Here is a 27,746-nt window from a genome sequence, read left to right on the forward strand (position 1 = left end):
CTGAGTGGCATTAAAAAGTCTTAAAAAGCCTTAAATCTGACTGGGCTAAACCTGCAGATACCCTGTAAATAACGTAGTGTTTTCATCTCAGATATTAACATAACGCGCTATTCATATATCAATCGGCATCACATCAATATAAATAACGTAGTGTTTTCATCTCTTCATATCAATCGGCATCACGTCAATATAAATAACGTAGTGTTTTCATGAAAACACTACGTTATTTATATTGATGTGATGCCGATTGATATGAATAGTTACGTTAATATCTGAGATGAAAACACTACGTTATTTATATTGATGTGATGCCGATTGTAACTGAGGGGTACAATTCCCTGACTGTATTACTAGATATGATACTTACTACCACTACCTTTGTACTTAATATTCGGCCACCCAGTACACGGCATAAATATATTATCATGAACACTCTCACGTAGATGAAACGGATCCAACACAAATGTACGAATTAGAAACAGGTCTTTATTTCCTACACAGCGATGGTGTGTAGAATAAGCACTTAATCACTTAATTACATTTATGAATTGAAATAGTATGCACTTTTATGGCAAGGAGTATTCGTCGGTATATCAATAGATAATGTCCAATCTCTGAAGGCGCAGGTGGTAAATATACGACCTGGAATAGTTAAGGAATAACAGCAATGATACTTTAATGATTATAGGCTGGATACACTAGAGGGGGTTAATCCGGTCGCTTGTAAGCCGACAGGAGTAGGAGGGGGGGGGGGGGGTAGAATCCAGCTGCCTCGTCCGGCCAAGGGTATCCCAGGAGAACCCACTGTAGTGCCGTTCAATGCGCCGGCGATCCTTGGACCACAGATGAAAGCAGGTGGACTCTTTGTGGGCCGGCTCTCTCCGGTCCACGGGGGAGAGATGTGGAGAGACCTCGTCTTGCAGAGCGTCTCCTCACCTTGCGTCCTCTCCAGGGGGGGGGGGTTCCAACACACGGTAGTGTCGGGGGTCTTTATCCATAGAATAATCAAAGTATCCAAAGCATAATCCGTGCCTGGGAAGGCGGGCTGTCGTCGGTAGAATAATCCGGTATACAGGTCCACTCGCTCGTCGGCTCTGGGGCTCCTCGGGTGCAGCTTCACATAGGGTCAACCACCCTGGGTAAGCAGCCAGTTCTCTGCCCGAAACGATGGGGTACTGACTACGGTAGTATTCTCACCGCACGAAGCACTATATATTAACAGACTATTATTAGCTTAATAGACTACGTCCAACTCGACGATATAGTGCCAAATATGACTATTCAAATATTAATATACACGATGTCTCAATACCGATGGTAGGCCGAACTTGGCCTTACTCCCACACGTGGCATCGCGGGGAGGCTTTACGTCTGTGACTCTATTGGAGGGTAAGAAACTGGACTGAAAAGAAAGTCCTACTTTAGTAGCGCAGTATATATACGCACTATCAACAAATAGTCCCATTAGTGGTGCGGTAGCCAAATTCCTACGCGGAACTAGGACTTGTTCGTACATGTCGAGCGGTACGTTTGAACTGGGTCTGAGGGGTATGGCAGCCTGGCACCAAGGTCTCGACCAATAGTAGAATGGAGACTATTATGGGATGTTCAGTAGGCTAGAATGGATATTCAATGCATATTGTACAAGGAATATACAAGGGATATCAGGGAATATTAGAGAATATACAAATACAATTAAATATATATATATAAATAAATATATATATTCGGTTTAATCTGGCCCTTCACAACAGCCACCCCCTGAATAGGTCCCAGACCTAATCAGTTAAACGGAGACAGATTAATCGCGTTGTCTATTTACACATAAGGGTTTGCTGTAGGGGTCAGTCAACTTCACAAAGTCATAGGGTTGTAGGGTCATGGTCATCATCGATTGTGTCTGGGAGTCGAGGCAGTTCTATGAGCCTTGCCACGGGACGGGTGTAAGTGCGACCCTGGACGAGCACTTCAGCTGCTCGGACCTTGCCGTCGGCACCGGTGATCACTTTGCTTACGCGGCCGGCCGGCCACATAGCTCTGGGCAGTGATTGATCAATAATCATGACGACTGTTCCTTCTGTCAAATTGTCTCTCTCCTTTACCCACTTCTGGCGGGTCTGTAGAGACGGTAGGTAGTGCAGTAGGAAACTGTTCCAAAACTTGTCGGCTAATACTTGGCTGTACCTCCACATTCGTCGGCCGTTCGCTTCTTCAGGCCGGTACATTGTCTGGGGTAATGTGGGATCTAGCCGCCCCATCAGGAGTGTGTTGGGGGTAACTGGGTCGATATCCGCCACATCACTGGAGACATATCCGAGGGGCTTCGAGTTAAGTACTCCCTCAATCTCCGTGAGGACTGTTTCTGCTCCTGCGTGATGTACATCCTCATCGTATTTCTTTATAATCAGCTCTGTGACCTTGTGTCGGCTGTTCAATACGATCGGGTATTTAATGTCATCCGGTAGATTGGGGGCTCTGCGTAGGCGACCACCCACTCTGATGAGGGTGTGAGCGTCGCTCTCGGGGGCCAGGTGAATTAATCTGCTGTCGGATGGGACGGGCTTTCCTCCCTGTAGACAGGCCAATTCATCGGGGAACGAGTCTCTCTGGGCTCGCTGCAGTAGAAGCAATTCTGCTTCCTCGTAGTTAGCCGCTGACATATCAGCGGGGGACTTGCACTCCGGGTGGTACCGCAGGAATGTTCTTTGTTGTGCACTCTCTATGGACGTGCAATCGTTTATGTTAGGGTCGGTGGAGGCTACGGTGCTCAATCCACAGAACACAGACTTCTTAATTTCCACCTCCTCTGGACTTGCTTCCCTCGGGATAGGCATGGGCCACTGTCCTTCCGGGAGTCTTAGGAATGCGGGGCCGTCACTGTAGACATTGCGACGGGTGAGGTCATCCAGGGGCATCCCCCGGGTGATGACGTCAGCTGGGTTCTGTTTTGTATCAACGTAGCGCCACTCTGTTTCTCCGGTTAACTCTTCGGTTAAGTCTTGAATCTCGGTGACTCTGACTCCCACGAAGACTTTGTACTTGCATGAGTCCGATTTGATCCAGGCGAGTACCGTCGTGGAATCTGACCACAGGATTGTTCTAGACACCGGTATGGTGAGCTCACGTTGGATGAGCGTGGCTAGGTGCGCTCCGGCTAGGGCTGCGCAGAGCTCTAGACGTGGGATAGATTGTTGCTTGCGTGGGGCTATTCTCGAGCGGGCGAGGACAAATGCTGTGTAGATCTCTCCCCCCTGGTCTTGGGCCCGCAAGTAGGCTACTGATCCGTATGCGACCTCTGAGGCGTCACTGAAGACGTGTAAGTCCATTTTACATGTCTCTGGCCTCACCGTGGGTGGGAAGTAGCTTCGGCGCATATTAACGCCTGGGAGTGAGTGGAGCTCCATCTCCCACTCTCTCCAGGTGGATGCAAGGTGTGCGGGAATGGGGTCGTCCCAGCCCTGGTCCTTGTCCCACAATGCTCGTACAATCATTTTTGCCCTGGTGGTGTACGGTAGAATACATCCTAGCGGGTCATATTGTCGGGCGAGTGTTGTGTACACACTCCGTCTGGTGGTCGGCGCCGCCGCCGGCCTTCCCTGCTCCGTAGTCAGGGGCTTGTGTCTGTAGTGAAGCGAATCTGTTTTGAATCGCCACACCAATCCCAGGGTCATCTCCTGGGCTTCTCCCGGGATTGTAGCCATCCAGGTCTCGCTGCTGGCTGCCTTGTCCTCGGAGGAGAGGCTGCGCAGTACTTGCGGATCGCTGCTGGCCCACTGCCTGAGATCAAAGCCGCCTTTGATCAATGAGGCGCGGAGTTTAATCAGGAGAGCCTCGGCTTCTTCCTGGGTTGAAAGGCTTTGTAGACAGTTGTCTACGTAGAAGCTGTTCTTTACGCTGTGTCGGACCTCTTCGTCCGCTGCTGGGTCCTCTGCTACATGTTTCTGTAGTGCAAATGTCGCACAGCAGGGGCTGCACGTCGTTCCGAAGGGGAGGACTTCCCATTGGTAGATGGCTGGGTGCTCATCTCCTGGCTTCTCTCTCCATAGGAACCGTAACAGGGGCTTGTCCGCCTCTACTAATCTCACCTGCAGGAACATTCCTTTAATGTCCCCGCTGATGGCCACCTTTTCCTGGCGGAAGCGGAGTAGAACGCCGAGTAGGGAGGGGCCGAGTGTGGGACCGGGCAGTAACTCTTTATTCAGATTTTGGGATCCGATCTGGTAGCTGCAGTTAAATACTATGCGGTCTTTACCGTTGTGATTGACCTTGTGGTGGGGCACGTACCACGATTCAGTGGTCTGGTCAGCCTCTTTAATGTCCATCTTTGTGACGTGTCCCGCTGTGATGAGCTTCTCAATCTCAGCGCGGTATACACTCTCTTGGGCGGGGTTCTTGGCTAAGCGCCGCTCCGTGTTCAGCAGGTACCGTTCTATGGCGTCTGTCTTGGCGTGGAAAGTAGGCATTCCTTCTCGCCGCAGGAGTGGCGTGGCGTATCTCAACACGCCGTTGACCGGGACTCTCTTGGTCCCTGTCTCGAGGAGGTGAATGGCGTAAATGTCATCTTTAGAGCGAATGTCTTTCTTTCCATTCTTAAAGGGCATTTGTTCCAAGCTCCATAGCCGCTCTACGTGTTGCAGGAGTGCGGTTTCTCCCTCTGTGACTCGGGAGTGGAGACATCTAGTGGCTGTACTTCGGTTGAGAGATTTGGCGAGCGGGCCTTGGAGAGTCCATCCCAAACGGGTCTCGACTGCTGCAGGACAGCCTCGGGGTCCGGTATGAACCCGGTCTATCGGGACAATGAGGTCTGCATGGTCGGAGCCTATCAACAGGGTCGGCATAGCATTGTCTATGAGCGGGATCGGTAACTTGCGCAGATGTGCATATTTCTCCATCAGCTTGGCGACGGGGTATGTGTACCGCGACAGTCCTATTTCTTGGCTGGTGAAAGCGTCTGCAATCTGGTACCGTCGCTCAGGCTGGCCGCTTGCTGCGATAGAGAATGAGACATTCTCGCCCTTTATCGTCTTCAAATCTCGTCTTATTGTCCGAATTGTCATTTGGGTTTCGCTTCCCCGCAGCCCTAGCTGGGCCGCAGCGGAGGCGAGCAGCAGGGTCTTCTCTGACCCGTCATCGAGGACGGCGTAAGTGTCCAGGACTTTATTCTGGTAGCTTAGTGTCACACGCACTACTTTTAGGAGTACTCGGGCTCCACTGCTGCTGGCGGGATCGATGTACATGACGCTCGCTTTGCGGCTGGATGGTGCAGGTGAAGGGCGCCGTCTGTTACTGTCGTGAAGTATGTCCAGATGGGCTCCATCGCACTTGGTGCACCTTTTCTTTAAGCGGCATTCGGCTGCCATGTGTGAGCGCGCACAGCGAAAACAGCGCTTGTTGGACTTTATCCATTGACCTGCTTCCTCCGCGTTCAGCTTGGGGAAGGAGTCACATTGCGCTAGCCAGTGTTCTTTCTCACAGTAGGGGCACACTATCTTCCACTTCTCCGTTCTGGAGGGGGTACTGTGGCTCCTGCTGCTCGGTACTGACTCCGATTGGTGCATCACAGTCACCGATCTTCTTCCATCATTTAGTCGTCTGGTTCCTTCTCTGGAGCCAGGGGTGCTCCGTCCGAATGTATCTAGCCGTAGGCTGCTGACTTCTCTCGCCAGGAAGTCTGCTAGATCGAGGAGGTTCGGTTCGGGGCCATTCGGGTCTCTGTGGTCCCTCTGCCGCCTAAAGCGCTCCTGACGAGCGGGCGGCAGCTTCTCCAGGATCCTTTCCACATTTGAGTTGGCGTAAAGTTCATACTTCCCCTTCTCTCTTTGCGCTCCCAACATCCCTACCAGGGACTGCACTCTGATGGACAGGTCGTCCAGTGCTCGATTGTCTATTGCTGGGGGTAAGCGGTCGATGTGTCGGATCTCCTGGATCACGTAATCCCATATGCGCCCATACCTCTGGTCCAATGCTACCAGCGCTGCTGTGTATGGGGTGGTGGAAGTCGCGTAGGCGAGCGCTATATTATGTGCGCGGGGCACCTTTAAGTGCTGCAGTAGGATGGCGTATTTGTGGCGTTCATCCAATACATCCACCAACATGGTCTCGAGACACATGCGGAGTTCTGTATACTGGGCCCGGTTCTCTTGGGTGAAGTCGGGTACCATAGGCGTGCCAATGTATGACGCTGACTGTGGATACATCGGCGAGCGTTGGGGGAGAGGCCTCCTAGGCGAGTCTCCTCCCGCTCCTTGGTATGGGCTGGTACCGGCAGTGTACCATGGCCCGCTTGTCCAGGTGCTGTTCCTCGGTGCGGGTCGTGCGTCGTGCTCACCCGTGTATAGAGTCGGGGGTCTGTAGCGCAGCTCCGCGGGAGTATAGCCTGGGCTGTACCGGACCTCCTGGTCCGGTAGAGTACTGTGCTGTCTTCGGGCGCGGTTCTCCTCCTCTTCCTCTTCGTCTTCAGTTAGGTCATCCAGTGCTTGTAGTCTCTGGTTTAGCCTCTCCACAGGATATGCTGCTCCTTCCCGGTTGCTAGGTCTCGCTTGGACCGGTGGGGGGAGATGGTCTGTGGGGGGTATAGACCTCGTCTGTTGGTCAAGTTCAGGGTTGTTTACTCGGCTAGGGGATGCCGCCCTGGAGGTGTGTCTAGACGAGTTCCTGGAGCCTCTGGCGGAGGGAGAGGGTGTTGTCCGTCTGATCAGCTGTTCTATTAGTTGCGCTTGCTGTCTGTCGCGCTCTGCGTCCCGTAGAGCACCAGCAGCTGCTCGCTGGCTGTCTGCTCGGTCTCGGGCCACATTCTCTTCCATCTGAATGCGTCTTATTTCCAGGCGTATGTGCTCTTCTTCGCTCCGTTGCTGTAGCTGCAATCGATCGCGTTCACCCTGGAGTCTATCGCGTTCAGTAGAGGCTTTCAGGCTGACGAGGAATGCCTGCTGTAGGGTCCTCTCTGCCTCGCTGGGAGAAGGCGGTTGTATAGGGGAGCCTTCCCTCGGGGTACTCCTTGCGGAGCCTTGGAGCTCTATCTCCACGGTGCTCTCCCCGTCTTCTTCCGTGCCGAGTTCTCTCTCGGTAGTGTTGTATTCCTCCCGGGACTCATCGGGGACTACTTCTTCAGTACTGGCGGGGTGTGAAGTCATGTCTGGTTCCCACTGGTCCCCACCGTGAACTTGGTCAGTTACATTAGAGCCCGTAGGGGCCTCTATGGTCGGGGTAGTCTGGGCGTTGGGGTTAGACATACTTTTACTTTCTAGTTTTACCGCGTTTACTGTTAGTAGAAGACTAGGTTGTTGACTGACAGCGTAAGCCTCTAAGTACTGAGGGAGCCGTCGTTCGCGCTGCGGGCGTTGGTTAGGAGGATCGTTTCGTGGAGTGTTCATCATAGGCCATTTCAATATTAATAACACTATATTAATATTACACTAATTACCCATCCGGCTCGAAGGACCAATTGTAACTGAGGGGTACAATTCCCTGACTGTATTACTAGATATGATACTTACTACCACTACCTTTGTACTTAATATTCGGCCACCCAGTACACGGCATAAATATATTATCATGAACACTCTCACGTAGATGAAACGGATCCAACACAAATGTACGAATTAGAAACAGGTCTTTATTTCCTACACAGCGATGGTGTGTAGAATAAGCACTTAATCACTTAATTACATTTATGAATTGAAATAGTATGCACTTTTATGGCAAGGAGTATTCGTCGGTATATCAATAGATAATGTCCAATCTCTGAAGGCGCAGGTGGTAAATATATGACCTGGAATAGTTAAGGAATAACAGCAATGATACTTTAATGATTATAGGCTGGATACACTAGAGGGGGTTAATCCGGTCGCTTGTAAGCCGACAGGAGTAGGAGGGGGGGGGGGTAGAATCCAGCTGCCTCGTCCGGCCAAGGGTATCCCAGGAGAACCCACTGTAGTGCCGTTCAATGCGCCGGCGATCCTTGGACCACAGATGAAAGCAGGTGGACTCTTTGTGGGCCGGCTCTCTCCGGTCCACGGGGGAGAGATGTGGAGAGACCTCGTCTTGCAGAGCGTCTCCTCACCTTGCGTCCTCTCCAGGGGGGGGGGGTTCCAACACACGGTAGTGTCGGGGGTCTTTATCCATAGAATAATCAAAGTATCCAAAACATAATCCGTGCCTGGGAAGGCGGGCTGTCGTCGGTAGAATAATCCGGTATACAGGTCCACTCGCTCGTCGGCTCTGGGGCTCCTCGGGTGCAGCTTCACATAGGGTCAACCACCCTGGGTAAGCAGCCAGTTCTCTGCCCGAAACGATGGGGTACTGACTACGGTAGTATTCTCACCGCACGAAGCACTATATATTAACAGACTATTATTAGCTTAATAGACTACGTCCAACTCGACGATATAGTGCCAAATATGACTATTCAAATATTAATATACACGATGTCTCAATACCGATGGTAGGCCGAACTTGGCCTTACTCCCACACGTGGCATCGCGGGGAGGCTTTACGTCTGTGACTCTATTGGAGGGTAAGAAACTGGACTGAAAAGAAAGTCCTACTTTAGTAGCGCAGTATATATACGCACTATCAACAAATAGTCCCATTAGTGGTGCGGTAGCCAAATTCCTACGCGGAACTAGGACTTGTTCGTACATGTCGAGCGGTACGTTTGAACTGGGTCTGAGGGGTATGGCAGCCTGGCACCAAGGTCTCGACCAATAGTAGAATGGAGACTATTATGGGATGTTCAGTAGGCTAGAATGGATATTCAATGCATATTGTACAAGGAATATACAAGGGATATCAGGGAATATTAGAGAATATACAAATACAATTAAATATATATATATAAATAAATATATATATTCGGTTTAATCTGGCCCTTCACAACACCGATTGATATGAAGAGAAACACTACGTTATTTATATTGATGTGATGCCGATTGATATGAATAGTGAGTTACAATACGTTATGTATATTGATGTGATGTCGATTGATATGAAAACAATACGAGGAAATGGGCGAGGACTTGCGTTGTGGAACTGAAAGCTAGGCGCAACGCGATTGGGCGCTGAGAGGCCAATCAGGGCGCGCAAACCGAACGCGGAAGGACAACTGCCTTGGGTAAAGTATTCACGCGACCCGGCAGCATGATGATGATGACACCCTGGCCACTTTAAACGTGTCTGTTCTTGTTCCACAGGTATTACGCTTGCCTCTGTGGCCATGAGGAGCTGGTCCAGTACATGTTGGCTAATGGTGAGGCTGGAATCTGCCCTGAATGTTTACTACTGTCACTTTAATTTACTCAATTATTAAGCGATGCAAGCAGGCTTACCGCTGCATCTAGTCAAACCATAGATGTCTTAACCGATGCCGAACACACTCAGCAGGCCTTGACCTTCAAATATTATTGTACTGGTATAGAGCTGTCCCCATTTCCATTTTTTTTTGGCTCCGAAGCGTCCGTAGTAATTATTATCGAATAATCGAACCTTCATTCTTCCCGTGTAACCGTTTCAATGTGGTACTGTACATATTTTCTGAAAGTTCTTATTGTCCTTGTGTCAGTGGAACTGGTTTTCAAAATTTATGTTGGATTATTATTTCTATAAGCTATTCCTTATGCTGATATAGGCATGTTTGTGGAGTAGTAGAAAAAAACAACAACAACCAAAAACCAACCATTGGAATAGTGATTTTGACATGGATTACCGTGGCAGTGATTGAAGCGTTCAGCCCTACTGGTATTATAATAATAATAATAATAATAATAATAATAATAATAATAATAATAATAATAATAATAATAATAATAATAATAATAATAATAATAATAATAATAATAATAATAATAATAATAAAAAAAGGCGCTTACCGAAGGCGTATTGTACTTTCCGTTTCATTTTCCCCTTCTTTCCTCTCAGGTGCCAAGTGTGAAGCCAACTCGTTTGATGGGGAGAGGTGTATGTATGGTTCCCTGAGTGACTCCATTAGACGTCTGCTGAAGGATTACAAATGCATCACCTCCCAGATGATGCAGCGGGACTATTTTGACTACTTTCTGCACATGTAAGGGAAGCAAGTGCCTCACTGCCATTCATGTGAATTATCTTGTATGCAAAATGTAAATCTAATGATGCAAAATTATTTTAAAGGGGCAGTTCACCCAAAATTGTAATTAAAAAAATATATAGTGCTATTCATCCATGGAGATTGTTTCGGTGTGATTCACCTACAGTAGTTTTGGAGATGTCTGCCGTCACTCCAGTACAACGGTGCTGAATGGCACTCGGTTTGTGGCAGTTTGTAGGAACTGTTCTTCTTTACCAAAGTACACCCTGTTTATTATTATGGGGGGTGTAGCTCTGTAGTAATTAGAAAAGATACAGGTAAATAGAGATATACTGCATGTATACAGTAATATGAGTTGTATACAAGAATGTGAGTTGTATACAATGATATGAGTAGTATACAGTAAATGTGAGTTGTATACAGTAATATGAATTGTATACAATAATATGAGTTGTATACAGTAATATGAGTTGTATACACTAATGTGAGTTGTATACAATAATATGAGTTGTATACAGTGATATGCGTTGTATACAGTGATATGAATTGATTGGTTGATTTTTATTTATCTCGAACCAACACACAACTATCACAACAAATTGATAAAAGCTAAAACAATATACAATAGGGATGCCCCCCGGACCCCGGTTCTAAACGGGAACCGGTACTAAATTAGAAAAAAACTGAGTATTTATAAGCTCCGACGTTATCGGTACTGCTATCGATACTCTAGAAATTATTATTACTATGATTTTTATTTTTTTTTTCAGAGGAATTTAAACGTTGCGAACTATCTCTCCTCTCTCTGTCTCTGCACGAGAAGCGAGCCGCAGCGAGCCATTATTACACACACTCGTCGCGAGCCGCTCACACTCACACATACACACACGGGTACTTAAGGGAGGTGCCAGTCAGTGGCTCCGTGCTGCTGAAGCTCTGCGCTCGTCATGGCGGAGAGAGCAAAGCGCTCGAAAGTCTGGGTACACTTTACGAAAGTCGACTGCACATTGCCACAAGTGCAATAAAACATTTGCCAGTAAGGGTGGCAATACAAGCAATTTGTCAAAACATCTGGTGTCAAAACATAACATTAGTCTGCAGAAATGCGCCGTTTTTGACTGCTTTGCTCGCAGTGTTCCATCTGCATCCACGTCCACTGCAGGTAAGCCAAGATACGGAGTTAGCTAGGCTAATAACGAATTATTATGAATAGTGTAGTGCCGGAGGAAAAATTTATAATCGTAGGCAACTAAATGCTTGTTTAATACACAAGACAACTTCAGTCAATACAGAACAAGAGCACATGTATATCGCCAGAATAGTAAAGATCACAACAGCAAGTGCAACCGCAATAACTGTCCCCTCTGGCCGCGGTGCCAGATCAGTAGTTCCCTCCCACTACACAACACAGTAAGAGGAGAACACGAACCATAATGTAGTCACTACAATAGGCTAATAAATAAAATATAATTGCTTAGCTAATTGTTTAGCTACAAATATATTAGAAAGATGAAAGATCTTCAAGCTGAGGCTGCAGCCACCATGTCCCAGCCCACCCCTCCTCCCTCTACCGCCACCGGTCCCAGCAAGCCCAAAGTCCCTTCACCCTAGCAGCTAGAGGAAGGATGACAGAGTGTCACAGCCTCTACTAATAACATGGAGTATTGAACCGTTTTTAACAGCTGGGTATTGGGTGGGACATTCTGATTTAAGAACTTTCTAAATAAAATAGAAAGTCCCAAAATAGTTAATTTATCCGACTGCTTGTATTAATTGATAAAATGCCATGTGCAGTAATATAGTTATATAAAAGAATAATAAAGCAATGTCGCAAAAAATAAAAAAAGAACCGATAAGAGTATCGATAAAGTACCGAACCGTTAAGCAGTATCGATAAGAGTAGTAGTATCGATAAAATCCTAATGATACCCATCCCTACATACACATACATATATACATACACACATACATACAAACATATATACGTATACACACGAACACACAGAGAGATTATTATTAATTTAGTTTGACCTTTATTTAACCAGGAAGTCCCATTGAGATACAAGATCTCTTTTGCAAGGGAGACCTGGCCAAGATAACAGCAATACCATTTGCGATACATCACACAGCAATAAAATGTGCGATACATCACACAAGAACACAATTAAAGTGCATGTATACAATATACAATACATCACATAAAAAAACACAAAACAGATAGTGAACAATACATGATAGTAAAAGTGTATGACAGTATAATACAGGGTAATACAGTAATTTTGCAGTGGGGACCCAACTACAGAAAGCAGTGACATTCTTCTTGTAAGAAGTAGAATGTAAGAAGAAGAATGTAACAGAGATTTAAATTTGCCAAGAGAGACCAGGTTATCTAAGTGGATATGGTCCTGTGTAGCCCATTCCATGCCCAAGGTGCGACACAAGAAAAAGCCGCCCTTCCTAGTTCAGTGTGTATTCTGGGAGTTTTTAAAAGTAGCCATCTTGTGGACCTGGTATGGTAGCTGCTAGAGGCAAAGCAAATGAGACTAGAAAGATATAGGGGAAGCGTCCCTAGGATGGCCTTATATAAAAACATACATGTGGGATTTCCTCCGTACGTACAGAGAGGTCCATCCCACCATTTGATAAAGCACACAATGGTGAGTAAGCCCTTTGGCAAACAAGTTTTAGTTTCCACCCCAGGTGAAATCTGCATAAAATGTATACCTAGGTAAATGGAATATTGCTCCACTTCTACAAGGGCTATTTGCATATTCTTGGTATCTAGGAACATCTATGGACCTCAATGAATGTATTCTCAGTGTCAGAAATATTGTGTCTATTACTAGGCTTGCTTAAATTCTGATGAAACAAAGGAAAATATGAATTAAGATTTTTCTTTTCATCTTTGACAGTGAATAAAACCATGATAATAATGACCAAACTTAAAAAACTGCCACTGAGCTAATTCAGTACCCTCTTGAGATCATGTGTACAAAAGATCTAAGGAAATTAATAAAGGGAAGATGATCAAATTGAAGGTTTTGTATATACAGTACTGAATTCTCCCATCCGGACCAATGCAATTTGAAATATTATTATAGAATATAGAATATATGCTTATACATTACCTTATTATAGCCAATTCGCACATTTATATATATATACATATAGTATCTTTCAAATGGCCGAGTTCAATTTGGATATAGTATCACCAGGCATGCATAATAACATATACAGATATTTAATGTAATCGACTGTACTTTTTTATTTCTCCCACAGTGTAATCATTTTGTAACTAATTTCAGATCTAATTATTCCTACATGATTACAATAGTGTGGAGAAACTGACTGCGTTTCAATATTTGTCAAAAACGTTACCTTTTGTAGCTTATTATCGCGAATCATAACAATTATTGATATGATTCATTCAGAACGCCGAACTTTGAACGACCATAGCGGACCACAGGAAGTGTAGTTTTGAGAAATTCCAACGCTGGCAGATAGCTGGCGAGTCGCTCTTCAAAAAAACTACAATTCCCATGGTTCAACATTTCCATTTCCGCTTCCGCTTTGACGCGAGTGAAAAATAAAAACTTAAAATGATATAAACTCACTTTTAACCTATTGCTAAACTATTGCCAACCTAACGTTTTACATTCTACATGTATTTGTGACATAGTAGTGATAATAATACTTGAAAAGTTTGATTTTAAAAACGTTAATTTATTGCATCACTCATAAAAATATTAATATATGATAATAATGTCAAAAAGGGGTCGGTACCGTCCCCGTGGGGTGGAACAGGTTAAGTTTATTTGTGAGGTTTCCAATATGCACTTTAAAAGATAGCTTTTCATCCAACCATAGCCCAAGATACTTGTAAGATGAAAAATGTTCTATGGTTGCTCCCTTTAGCGTAACAATATGACCATGATTCAATGGCTGTGAGCGAGCCCTTGTGAACATCATGAATTTCATTTTCTTTGCATTTAAGACTAGTTTAAGATAAAAAAAAATAAAAAAGGGGAGGTTTTCGAAAACAAGTGAAAGCAGCCCGGAGGTCCTCAGTCACCTGAGTAAGGGAGGGAGCACTTGTATACAGGACTGTATCGTCAACCGGAGCTAAAACAGAGCCTTGGGGAACACCTTTGTTGATTAAAAAAAACTTGATTTGTAGTTCTCTGCAAATATACATTGTGTTCTGTCTTGAGAGGTAATTTCTGAACCAATTTACCAATATTAGTTGTATACAGTAATAATATGAGTTGTATACAATACTATGAGATGTATATGGTAATATGAGTTGTATACAGTGATATGAGATGTATATAGTAATATGAGTTGTATACAATAATATGAGTTGTATACAGTGATATCAGTTGCATATAGTAATATGAGTTGTATACAGTAATATGAGATGTATACCGTAATATGAGTTGTATACAGTGATATGAGTTGTATACAGTAATGTGAGTTGTAGACATTAATGTGAGTTGTATACAGTGATATGAGTTGTATACAGTAATATGAGTTGTATACAGTGATATGAGTTGTATCAAATCAAATCAAATTTATTTGTAAGGCCCGACAACACACGTTAATGTCCCCATGGGCCGGACACGTCTTCTTTAAAACACTATGCCGTCCGTCCACGTATATATACGTGTTTCGATTCCATGCGTTGTGGACCAGAGCCACGTATATACTCGTGGCAAGTTGTTATTGTTTTATTCCATATTTATAACGCTATTACAGTCCGCCATCGATTTGCAGGACCTACCCGCATATTTGATTTTCGAAACATGCAATACCGGCCAGATCCGCTTATGGGCGCCATCGCTCCACTGCAGTATCATTGAGGGGATTTAAAAAAATATATTCTTTTACGTCCTGTGGGCGGATCATATGAGCCTCGATTCCAAACGAAGACCCTCCATCTTTGATCCAGTTACCGAACGTATTTTTCAGCCTGGAATAATGGGATTTATGATTAGCCAATGGACATATCAATCGACCAGAATCCAATGACTAATGAAGAAATGCTGCCGGCGATCACATGGCCTGACGGTAGGATACTATTACCCCAAATTACAGCTGGATTGGACATTGTTTTAAAACCTAACGTGATAGACCACTGACATTGGCTACCTGAACGCACACTCTATTGCTAATCAATAATACTAATCGGCGTTCCCCGCCGCCCCCATTTCATCCATAGATGCTCTGTAATAGTCCGGATGCTACGCAGTTTGTTTTATTTCATTTGTATATATACAGCAGAAATGGCGTTTGATATAACGCCGCCAATGTTTAGCCTATTTTCTAGCTTCCTGAAAATAAGAAGAGACGAAAAGCGCGATAAACCTTATATTCACGACGCTATAAAATGACAACCAACCGATGGATTTTTATTTTCTTTAAGCCATTATGAAGGCACGGTTTATGCACTCAAGTGACAATGAGAATGCACAGATAGCAATACTATAAATGATATATATAGCTCTTAGAAAGTACATCGGTTTGTAAACAATCCTCTGTCCTCTGAGGCATAAATCGCCGCAAGACTGCGGACGCCAATGTGTTAAACAAGTCAAGAAGAAACATAACAATAAATCAAGAACAAAACAAGAACACCATAAGGTCCAACAAATTTAAAATAAATGCAAAATAAATGAATGAATGCAAACACTCCCAGACATACCCCACGCGAAGGTAAGGAAAAACTCACTAAAACCTAACAATAGGAAAAAATGCACCACAGGCAGTGTGGAGGAGAGAAACCTTAGAAGGGCCATTCAAGGGGGGATCTCCCTTCTTAGATGTCGGTGATAGTAGTGTTGCAGACTGACAGTTGGTAAGCATGCACTCATGTGTGTAGTGAAACACAGATGAGTGCATGCAATAGCAACTGAACATTTTGAAAGATTAAAGATAGAGCTGATAGCGGATCTATTTGAGGCACAGGGGTGGCGCAAAGAGGGTTGTGTCCTCCCTGTCTTAATCACAGGACGTTCAACACTCCGGTCATCGCTCCGAGACAGGGAGATAGGGGGCGGCGCAGAGAGGGTCGCAACCTCCCCGACATAATTGCGGGACGTCCAGCACTCCGGTCATTACGAGACAGCCGGAGACAGGAGGCCACGCAGAGAGGGTCGCATCCTCCCGGTCTTCATCATGGGACGTCCGACACTCCGGGACAGCAACTCACAGGGAGACGGGACAGGCGTTAGACAGCTCGCGTGATTGTAGTGGGCGGACATAGCAATAGATACAAGTGGTAAGCATATATGTGAATAGAATAGATATATGAAGTAAGCATATTATGTGAATAGAATAGAAGTACTTAACCCAGCAATGAAACCACGTTGACAGACCACAAACAGTAATATGAGTTGTAGACCGTAATGTGAGTTGTAGAAAGTAATATGAGTTGTAGACAGTAATATGAGTTGTAGACAGTAATATGAGTTGTATACAGTAACATGAGTTGCAGACAGTAATCAATGTGAGTTGGGGGACTGAGCCACCAGGGTTGTCCCTATCTAACCCTTCCACCTTTATGTCCCTCTTCTTGTGTTAGGTTACTGGAGCAAGGCCAGTACAGTGATGTCAAGTTCCTGGTTCACGGAGAGACGTTCCAGGCTCACCGCTGTGTCCTCAGCGCTCGCTCAGAGTACTTCACCGCTATGTTCGAAACCAAGTGGAGAGGAAAGAACATGATCACCCTCAAGCACCCTCTGGTAGGTACAAGACTACTGACCTGTCTGGTAGGCTACTGACCTATCTGGTAGGTACAAGACTACTGACCTGTCTGGTAGGCTACTGAACTATCTGGTAGGTACAAGACTGGTAGGTGACTGACCTATCTGGTAGGTACAAGACTACTGACCTATCTCGTAGGCTACTGACATATCTGGTAGGTACAAGACTACTGACCTATCTGGTAGGTTACTGACCTGTCTGGTAGGTTACTGACCTATCTGGTAGGTACAAGACTACTGACCTATCTGGTAGGTACAAGACTACTGACCTATCTGGTAGGTTACTGACATCTGGTAGGTACAAGACTACTAACCTGTCTGGTAGGCTACTGACCTATCTGGTAGGTACAAGACTACTGACCTGTCTGGTAGGTTACTGACCTATCTGGTAGGTACAAGACTACTGACCTGTCTGGTAGGTTACTGACCTGTCTGGTAGGTACAAGACTATTAACCTATCTGGTAGACTACTGACCTATCTGGTAGGTACAAGACTATTAACCTATCTGGTAGGCTACTGACCTGTCGGGTAGGTTACTGACCTGTCTGGTAGGTACAAGACTACGTATCTGGTAGGTTACCGACCGATCAGTAACCTACTGAGCTAAGCCTAAACACCTGGCTCCAGTCCGCTTGTCGTACCCACAATGTGAACTTTATAAGTAACTTTGACCTCTTCTGGCAGCGTAGCAATCTCTTTGCAGTAGATGGTCTCCATTTAAACTTTGCAGGTGCCCGAGCACTTTCCTCCAACCCTCGCCACTGAGAGATCACGCTGTACAGGTGAAAAGACGGCTGCCTCCTCGTGTACCGGAGGGGACACGTGATGCAAGGCTTTGTCCACATTGCAGCCGGTCAGTGGGAGGCATGGCCTAACAGCGTTCGAGACAGGGGAGGGTAGAATTGGATAATACGAAATTGGGATGGGAGAAAAATAGAAAATGGGAGAAAAAAGTAGGTAAAAAAAAATAATCATATTAAACCATGCAGGTAGAAAATTGACGGAAAATCCGTCGCGATTCGTAATCAAATTGACGGAGAACTTTAATCCCTGGGTAATCGAACTTTAAAAGAAGGAAGCGAAAAAGGGCATTCATATTCCAGCACGGTTATTATTAATGACACCAACGCCAAACAGTGGTTAACCTGTGGGGCGGCGTGGCTCAGGGGTAGAGCGGGGCGTCCAATGATCGAAGGGTTGGTGGTTCGAATCCCGCTCAAGCCCATGTCCATCCCATTGCCGTTGTGTCCTTGGGCAAGACACTTAACCTACTTGCCTCGTATGAATGTGTATGCATGTGAATGAATGTTGGTGGTGGTCGGAGGGGCCGTAGGCGTTGATTATTCGCCACGCTTCCGTGAGTCTGCCTCAGGGCAGCTCTGGCTGCAATTGTAGCTTACCACCACCGGTATGACTGTGTATGAACGAATAATGGACTCTGTGAAGCGCTCTGAGTCAGAGCAACAGTCAGTCAGAGAAGAGCGATATATAAATCCAATCCATTATTATTATTATTAACCCTTAGGGGTCACGCTGGAGTTTTGAACCCGTCGGCGGACAACAAAAGAATTAGAATCCCTCTTAAATGCTCAAAAAGGACATCTTTTCAGAAATCGATAAAAATAGAAAAATGGCCATTTCTAGTGCTTTGACATGTAAGGTATACGTCCCCCAACTTGCTAAACCTAATACGACTTGTAAATACGTTTAATTCTTGCTAGATGGTATGATTGTAATAATCTCCATTTGCGATAAGAACTACATCGCGTCACGAAACGCACATACATGGACGCGCGCACATACAAACAGCGCATAGGTGTTAATCACTGAGTGATCTAATATGCATATTCTTCAGCGCGAGAGGGGGGGGGGGTTGTGTTTCTCACTGTCTGTCGTTTTCAAGGAAAATAAAAATATTCCATAATAAACACCCTGTACTGAAATATTCTAGAATACACAATTTTTTTTTAATTTTTCGGCCTATTTATGAATCTTTTTCAAATAAACGCTAGATTATCGATAGTATATGTGTACGTATGCACGCTATATAGGCGATCTGAAAAATCGGTTCTCTGATTTCCTCAAAGCCATCGCCCACACACACACACACACATAGGGCGAACGCTGAGAGCTCAGCGAATACAACTCTGATTATCCCAAGACTTGTAAAATAGATTCGTTACCTCAGATCAGATGTTCTCCAAAAAGATCATTCCAATTCCTGATCGCCATTCCAAAAATCAATCGTTTTTATTGATCCAACGCTGGGTGCTCGAAACACATATTCCACGCTGTTCTGAGGGACCAGAATGACTGCAATCGGCTCGGGTTACATGCCTGAAAAGTAAAATGTGGATTCCGGATTTTTCTTTTCTCATCCATTTTCATTGAGTCCATTCCAAAAGGGTGCATTACCATCTGGGAGACGATAGGGGGCGCTTTTTTCACATCTGAGCTCCTGATGGGGCTGGTTTACCAACGAGAGACTCGGTTGATGAAATTTTAATTCAGATCGCTAATAAAAAAATAACACGCTAATTGTCGTGGTGGGCATTCAGGGGGCGGGCTGATAACACGTGTTATGTCGTGGTGGGCACTGAAAGAGTTAAGGAGTAGAAAGTTTTGCGACATCCACTTTTTGACGGCAAGCAGGCAGGCCTCAAGATTTTGTAATTGGGAGGAATCATTTGGCTTAATAGGTATATATAATTGGGTGTCATCAGCGTAAAATGAAAGTTTATGCCAAATTTGCGTATGATATTGCCGAGGGGTAGCATGTAGATCGAAAATAGCAAAGGGCCCAGGACAGAGCCTTGTGGGACACCACATTGCACTGGGAGGGTCTCGGATGTTAAATCATTATAGACCACGCAGTGTGTTCTATCAGTTAAATAAGTATCAAGTATCAAGTCTCCTTACCACACTTGCTCGGTTCGTGTCCCCCAGGGATCAATACTAGGACCAATTCTGTTCTCTCTGTTTATAAACTATCTACCTGATGTGTGTAACAGTGTACATGTGCAGATGTATGCAGATGATGCTGTTATATTTACCCATGGCAAAAGCTATGCAGAGGTGTCAACGGTCTTAACTTCTGTCTTGACCAGTGTTCAGGACTGGCTCATAGACTCATGTCTGCTCTTGAACGCAAAAAAGACAGTCTGCATGGCTTTTTCCAAAAGAACAGTTGTGTTAGGTCGCTTTCACACAGGGGCTGTTTGGTCCGGACTTTCGGACCAGAATTCGATAGTCCCGTTTTTCGGGTTTGTGTGAATGCGCGTCGAACTCGGTCCGCGGACCAAGCAGTCGAACTCTGGTCCGCCTGAAAACGTAGGTCTCGGTTCGGCTTCATCGAACCAAACGCGGACCAAATGTAGGAAGTGGTTATTATTACCACTGCTCGCAGCATTCACTGCAATTCTGCAAAACAAGCACACTGCATATATCTCTCTATCTATCTATATATCTATATACTGTGCATCTTGGGAAGAAGGAAGAAAAAACGCGGCTTATTATTATTACAGAGGCGCACGGCATTCACTGCAAATAAAAACAACTCATAAAAACAACGTGGTGTACAAGTTGTTTAGCGAGAGGATGGTGGTAATCGGCTTCAATAGAACAACTAGCCTCCGCTGTTCTGGAGCCAGGGCTTGCAGTCCACAGTCCACACACAGACACACGCGCGCGCGCGCGCACACAAGGGCTCGCAGCCACACACACATTTCCACTGTCCAATAGAAACACGGCTTATTATTAATACCGTGGCACGCGGCAGTACAAGCACACTGTGTAAACATGTCTCGTGGACAGACTTGGGTGATCCGCTGATCTGGAGTCAGACATGGATCGCAGTCCACACACACGCCCGCGCACACACGGGCTCGCAGCCACACACACATTTCCACTCTCTATCAGTGCCACGCCTCTGCTACTATCACACCTGCTCACGGCTACGCAGTTTGTGTATTTCCGCATTTCACTTTCTGAAGGGGAGGGATTTCCACTCTCCATTGTGTCCAATAGACGAGCGCCCTTTTCGACCGCGTGACATTGTTCAGATAGTTTGGTGCGCCTCACAGATTTTAGTGTGAACGCAGGCGAACCAAATGAAGAATGCAACAATGTTGCAACTTCACCACCAGAACCGCACAGAGTCCACCAAAACTATATGTGAAAGCGACCTTAGAGTCATCAAATGTGTTTCTGGGTGGGGAGGAACTTGAACTTGTGTCAGAGTTCAAGTACCTCTGGGTCATGCTAGACTCAACCTTAACCTTCAAAAAACATGTAAAGAAAGTTACAAACCGCCCCCTCTGAGGGAATTCATAGAAAGGAAAGCCGATAGAGGAATCAGCACTAGGGCAACCACTAGAGGGGTGCCCGGCCGGCAAACCGCCTTCGGTAAAAACATCCTCTCAGTCCAGGGCTGTTTAATCTGGAATGATCTACCATTGACCATAAGAGATTGTACATCATTTCCATCTTTTAAGTTCAATCTAAAAAAAAAAAGGTTACTCCACAACCTCTGACCAAACCTGTGACCATGTATAGTCAAATAGTATAGTAGTGCACCTTGACAACATCCTACAACTTTATACCTTGTACTTTGTTTTTTGTATGTATGTTTTTATGCTTTGTCTCGTAGCATGATATGCTTCACTGCCTGCCTGTTTAATTTTTATGTTTTGTGTGCGGACTGCTGATGAAAACTAGCATCCTTGCTAAATTCGGTGTATTTACACTGCATTTATTTGTAGTGTCTATTAACTCATTGACCGCCATGTTGGGAACGGGATATGCTAAAGATGTGAAAAAGGAATATTTTTTCCATCCATACATTCCCGTTTTATACCGTGGTGAATATAAGTATGGATTTAGAGCGGTTTAGGGTAATTCCTGGAAGGCCAGTAATAGGCTGCGACGCATATTATACTTAACCCTTTCTCCGCCGGAAACGGCTTACGACGTGTTTCAAGTTCATGCAAATTCTGCCAGATCACGGCGTACAACGTTATTCTGATCATATTTCATATTTTTGCCATGGTATTCATATTTCACTCACAGAGGCTTGTCTGATGCTGTGTGAGCCGGCACAACTCTGCAACGCTTCAATACTGCCACCTGGTGGCTGATCTGCAAGTTGCCAAACCGGATATGCCCGTTGGAGCTCGGTCCGTCCCCTAAATCCGTCCGGCCACTTATTTATCGTCGCGGGACTCAAGACACACCGTGGATATGGATCGTTGCCATAACTCAATAATCCACATGATTTGGGCATGTATTAGTATTATACAAACCGGAACTGGATCGCCTTGATCCCCATCACATAACTGGGATCTGTTTGCTCCACTCTCATCGCCCAACGGTAAGAGGAGACTGACGTGAGTTTCAGCCTGTTTGTTTATTATTATCCATACAAACTGCTCTGATCTATATATCACCCATACTACATAAATAATTTAACGACGATCACAGAATTATAAACGACTACGTGGCGAGTGGGCAAGGCGCTCGCAACGAATGCTGGAGACTGGGCTCGAACAGGATGCCTCCTGTTCGAGCCCCGCTCTCCACATTGCTTTTAGTTTAGCTGGTCGTCCACAGTAATACACATTGGCCGTATTACGGGGAGGGAAACTGAAGGGTGGGGATCGGGCGTTGTGGACAGCGACTCCTACAGGTCGGTTGGTGCGCCTGCGCAGTAGAATCAAGAAGCGACGGGGGCGGGGCCCCTCCAAAGCCCAGACCCCCGACGCTGAAAGATCGAGCCGCGCAGGTGAAAAGATGCGACGGCTGTTACCTCGAGTATCGGAGGGGACTCGTTCTATGTATGACTTAGTCCACATTGCAGCCGGCTTGTGGGAGGCAAGAAACAACGTTCGAAGACAGGGGAGGGTTGAATTGGACGATATGAAAATTGGGATGGGAGAAAAATTGAAAATGGGAGAAAAAGTGGATAAAAAAAAAAAACATATTTATACTCTAGACCAGGGGTGGCCAACCCGCGGCTCGCGAGCCGCATGCGGCTCTTTGCCCGTCAATGTGCGGCTCTTCCATCCATTAAAAAAATAAACAAAGAATTATATATATATATATATTTTTTTGCTTTTTTTTGTAATTTTTTTTTATGTCACTCATTCATAAGGACGTAGAAAAACATTTAAAACATTTTTTAAATGGTCCATTTGCATGTTCTTGTTATCTGAATCTAGGGACATATATGGATCAGTGTCAGAAATAGTGTGTCTGTTACTAGGCTTGAGTAAATTGTAATGAACCAAAGGAGAATATCAATTCTATTAAAAAAATTTAATTATCTTTGACTGTGAATAACACCATGCTAAAATTGTCCAGACCTGAAATATCTAAGCAAATGAATAAAGGGAAGATGATTAAACAGAAGGTTTTGTACTGAATTCTGCCATCTTTTTTATAATGTAAATTTCTCCACCATTTTTCATCGTATTGCAAAACCGTTTTTTGCAAGACGTTCACAGAAAGGTAGAGAAACTAACTGCGTTCTGTTTTATGGCAATAACGTTCAGGTTTGTGGGAGATAATCCCCCCCCAAAAAAATATTGATTGTCAATAACGGCATTCGTTAGTACAACAGCATACGTTGATCAGGGCGATGGCTATGAAAGAAATGCACAACCAAGCTGAAATTGACGTTAAATTGCTCTTACCTGTGGCCGGTGAGATTACAAAAAGAATATTCCAATTATTTGATTGCCATCTGCTAGATCGTATGTCCATTTGGCCCACGCCATAACCCCCCACAGCATAATGAATCTGGTCTCCCGAAAGCGATTCAATGCGATCGGGTATACCCCTCGGTCCACGTTACTCAAAAACTCCGCCCAGAGGAATTTCAATGTTACACAGAGTCATACACAGAGTCAGAAAGGAAGTGCGACATCGGCCGCATACCACCAGGCGGCGGTATTGGACCTTTGCGATCTCAGACACATTGCATATGGTAATCACAGCCATCCTGGGTGATTTTATGAATAGAAATAGCGAATAAAAGAAATAACGATCCAATAACGTTTATATACGTTATGGTTGGCGTTATTCGATTGGCGGACAAACGCGTATTAAATCGTTGTTGGCGGCCATTGAGTTAATATGCTGTGTCCCCTCTAAATAAATAAATAATAATAATATCTGACCTATCTGGTAGGTACAAGATTACTGACCTATCTGGTAGGTACAAGACTACTGACCTATCTGGTAGGTTACTGACCTATCTGCTAAGTACAAGACTACTGACCAACAGAGCAGGGTTTGAGATAGGTCAATATGGGAAGTGAAGTCACAGGGTTCTCCCCCCAAACTATGTAAAAGAGGCAGTGCACCACTTTCGTTTGTCACGCCACCTGTTGCGGTGCCATTAGGCCAAACTTTCAACATTCAAGCCGTTAGCCATACGGTCATGGAAATGATATCCTGAGATGCGGCTCCTCGTGAAGTCTGCTCATGAAAAGGATCCAGGACGTCGGCCATATTGGAATGTCTGACTTTCCTACTTCACCTGGGCTGTTCACTTACAACTCTGTGTGGCATCTAGGGACCAACATCTTGAAATGTGTCATTTACGTACTGGTAATTGATTGGTCAAACCATATGACCACCACCAGATCTTATCAAATGGTGGACAGTCATAAAGCTGCTGAGACATAGGGCGGCTGATTGGCGCAGTGGGCAAGGCGCTCGCCTCTAACGCAGGAGACGCTGGGTTCGAGCCAGCTCTCGGCGTTGCTACCGGCTGGCCGGTCGTTCATACTAACACAATTGGCAAGTGTTAGAGGGTGGGAAAGCCGGTGGGTGGGGATTTGATGTTGTGGACAGCGACTCCTACAGGTCGGTTTGGTGACGCCGGTGCGACGGAAGCAGGAAGTGACGGGGGCAGCATGAGCCTCCCACGCGTTACTCCTCGCCACTGAGAGTTCGAGCTGCTGCGGTGAAAAGATGCGACAGGCTGCCTCCTCGTGTACCGGAGGGGACACGTGATGCAAGGCTTCTGTCCTCACTACAACCGACCTGTGAGAGGCATAGTCTAGCAACGCTCAAGACAGGGGAGGGAAGAATTAGATACACAAAATTGGGATGGGAGAAAAATAGAAAATGGGGAGAAAAAGTTGATAAAAAAAAAAAGCTGCCGAGACATCATCAGTCCACAATGCAGTCCACAGATGTCTTCTAGCCATCGTCTTTGTAAAAACCGTACCACTGCCCTAGCGTATTGCATCGATCAAGCACAGACCACACATATTCTAGAGAGAAACCGAGGGAAATATATGAATCCTGTATCGAGTGGCGAATTATTTCCAAGTGAAGAAGCAGGAACACCAGTTTGCTCCAGTATTCCTTTCAATTCAAGCTTTTTGAATGTCCACCATTACAGAAAATGCATGGTAAACAGGAAGTGATGTGTTACTTGTGAACTCTTTGTGCAATTTGCACCACACCTGACAAATATGTTTGTCCTATAATAGCAAGGAGGTCTGTGATGTTTTGGTAACACTTTATAATAACACTCAGTTATAAGACCTTTATAAGGTATAACACTATATGTTATGCATGTATTTTATATTAATACAATTGCATTTATCTATAGTCCTAATTCTGTCACTGTTTGATGTCACAAAGAAGGGTGTATCCGAAAGCTGTCTACAACATTTGTAACAAGCGATGAAAAAGTAAACAAATAATTAACTATTAGACATTTGTAAATGATGAATAGGCTTCACTTCAGATTAGGACACACAATAGCATCTGCAAATGATTTATAGATGTTTTATGAACGTCTTAACAAATCATTTGTTAAACATGAAAAGACAAGTCTGGTAATTGCTTCGTGTATTCATGAAAGTCCACAAATAACAAACCTTTAGACATTAAGTTAATGATGAATAGGCTTCACTTTAGATTATGGCACACAATAGCATCTGCAAATGATTTATAGATGTTTTATGAATGTCTTAACAAATCATTTGTTGAACATGAACAAATAAATGGCGGTACAGTATAGTCGTTTTTTCATATTCATTTTTCAAAGCATCTACAAATGTGTTACTACACATTAAACAACATTATTTAAAGATGAACAAATCAAGTACAAACAATGTTGATAATGAGTTATAAATAATGTAGAACTAATTTGTAAATGTTATACAAATATAGTTATAAATGATTTAATAATAATTTATGAATGTATATAAATGGTTTGTTCATGATTAGTCCATTATCTACAAATACCTTATAAAGGTCTTATAACTGAGTGAGTGCTATTATAAAGTGTTACCGACGTTTTTAGTCATTTGGCCTAATGGTGGCACTATTGTCACAAAACAAAAGACGATCAACAGCGATCATGATGATATTTTCAATGTGTTGTGATATCCTAGCATTATTATCTATATGAAAGTGACATTATACAACAAGGGCCATCTTTAATATTTCATATTTGTTTCCAACTCCTCCTAGGCAGTTCATGTGATTCTCATTCGACCTCATGGGGTGTGATGATCAAAAGGTGTCATTGAGGGTTTGGGCCACTTTGAGGATATACTCACTATCAGCCACCGACAGCATATGTCTAGTTGATCGTGTCATTAGGAATATACATTTCATACGTGCAAAATCCTGATGAGAACCCTGAGTTGTGTTCTTTTTTATGATAATACCTCACTGTAGTATTAACCAATAACCACACTAACCTGTATTCGCACTGTAATTTGCTTAATGCATTGTCATTAGATTGTCATAGCAAAACAGAGTAGTCTGCTAGTAGCCAGGTAATGTGGAAGAAGTATGTAAACATGAATATAGAAATATAAAAAGCTTTGTTGTTTTCAGATCAACCCTGCAGCCTTTGGAGCCATCCTGCAGTATTGCTACACAGGTGAGTGTTTAGAGAAGCCATTATTATAACTTCAATCTAGTTCTTCAATTCTGTTGCAGGACCTCCTCTATAGAAAGTACCATGACATTACATATGTTCAAACTTATGATGCCAAACCACATTGCATAAAAAAATCAAATCCAGTCATTTAAAATGTCATAATTTTGCCTACAGCTCACCTCATACTATAGTCTACCCATATCCTCTGTATGATATCATGTACAACAGTGCTGTATATACTGTATATTTTGCCTGCATATAACCCCTCTATATACTTACTTATACACCTGTATACATTCGATCACTAGTGCGCGTCAGCACTTCCACTATGTTCAGCCCATCAGTTCAGCCCATTCATAATTCATGGCCGTAAAGGCTACTTGCGACCGGCGAATTAGCCTCTTTGATCCTGGCGCTGTCCTGTCATCGGAACGGCCCACAGTGCTGGCTTGCAATCCTTGCAGAGTTTTGACTTGGTCCTTGCAAAGTTTTTGACTTGTTACAACATTGTACTATTGTACTTATTTTTGCCTATTCTTATGTCTGCACGTTTACGTTGCACTACTTTTATTGTCTTTTATACCTATTATGTCTGCAATTTATGCATTGTTTTTTATTCTGTCAATTGTGTGCTGATTTTATGCCTATGTTCATTTTATACTAATTGCTGTGGGGCACTCTGGACTGCGGTCCATGTGTGAAAAGTTCTATATAGATAGTTATTCATATTTATTATTATTATATTGTAAAAATGTATGCATTGAAATGTCTGTAAAGTCTCGACGATATTGAAAATGAGGGTGACCTCAATTGTCTTTTCGAGAATAAATAAAGGTTTGAATGAATTAACCTGTATCATTGTACATATTAATACCACAACCCTGTACATACATCTGATTAGCACTACACTCAGTAGTACTAATTTATATATTTAATACCCAGTCTGATCACCTATATATTGTTATTTCATTTTACTGCTACATTTGCACTCTGGTTGGATGCCAAACCTCT

At 44.3% G+C, this 27,746-nt stretch overlaps 1 protein-coding gene across 1 annotated transcript in view; it reads left to right on the top strand.

Annotated features, from left to right (window-relative positions):
* abtb1 (ankyrin repeat and BTB (POZ) domain containing 1) overlaps positions 1-27,746 on the top strand; it is a 50,756-nt gene that overhangs the window by 6,782 nt on the left and 16,228 nt on the right. Inside the window, exons 3-6 of the mRNA XM_084333214.1 lie at positions 9,192-9,247; positions 9,916-10,060; positions 16,644-16,803; positions 26,690-26,735. Of these exons, the coding sequence (XP_084189340.1) occupies positions 9,192-9,247; positions 9,916-10,060; positions 16,644-16,803; positions 26,690-26,735 (407 nt within the window). The remainder of the gene's footprint in view (positions 1-9,191; positions 9,248-9,915; positions 10,061-16,643; positions 16,804-26,689; positions 26,736-27,746) is intronic.

The sequence above is a fragment of the Notolepis coatsorum genome (genome assembly GCF_963971535.1).
Source record: "Notolepis coatsorum genome assembly, chromosome: 17".
Lineage (NCBI taxonomy): Eukaryota > Metazoa > Chordata > Actinopteri > Aulopiformes > Paralepididae > Notolepis > Notolepis coatsorum.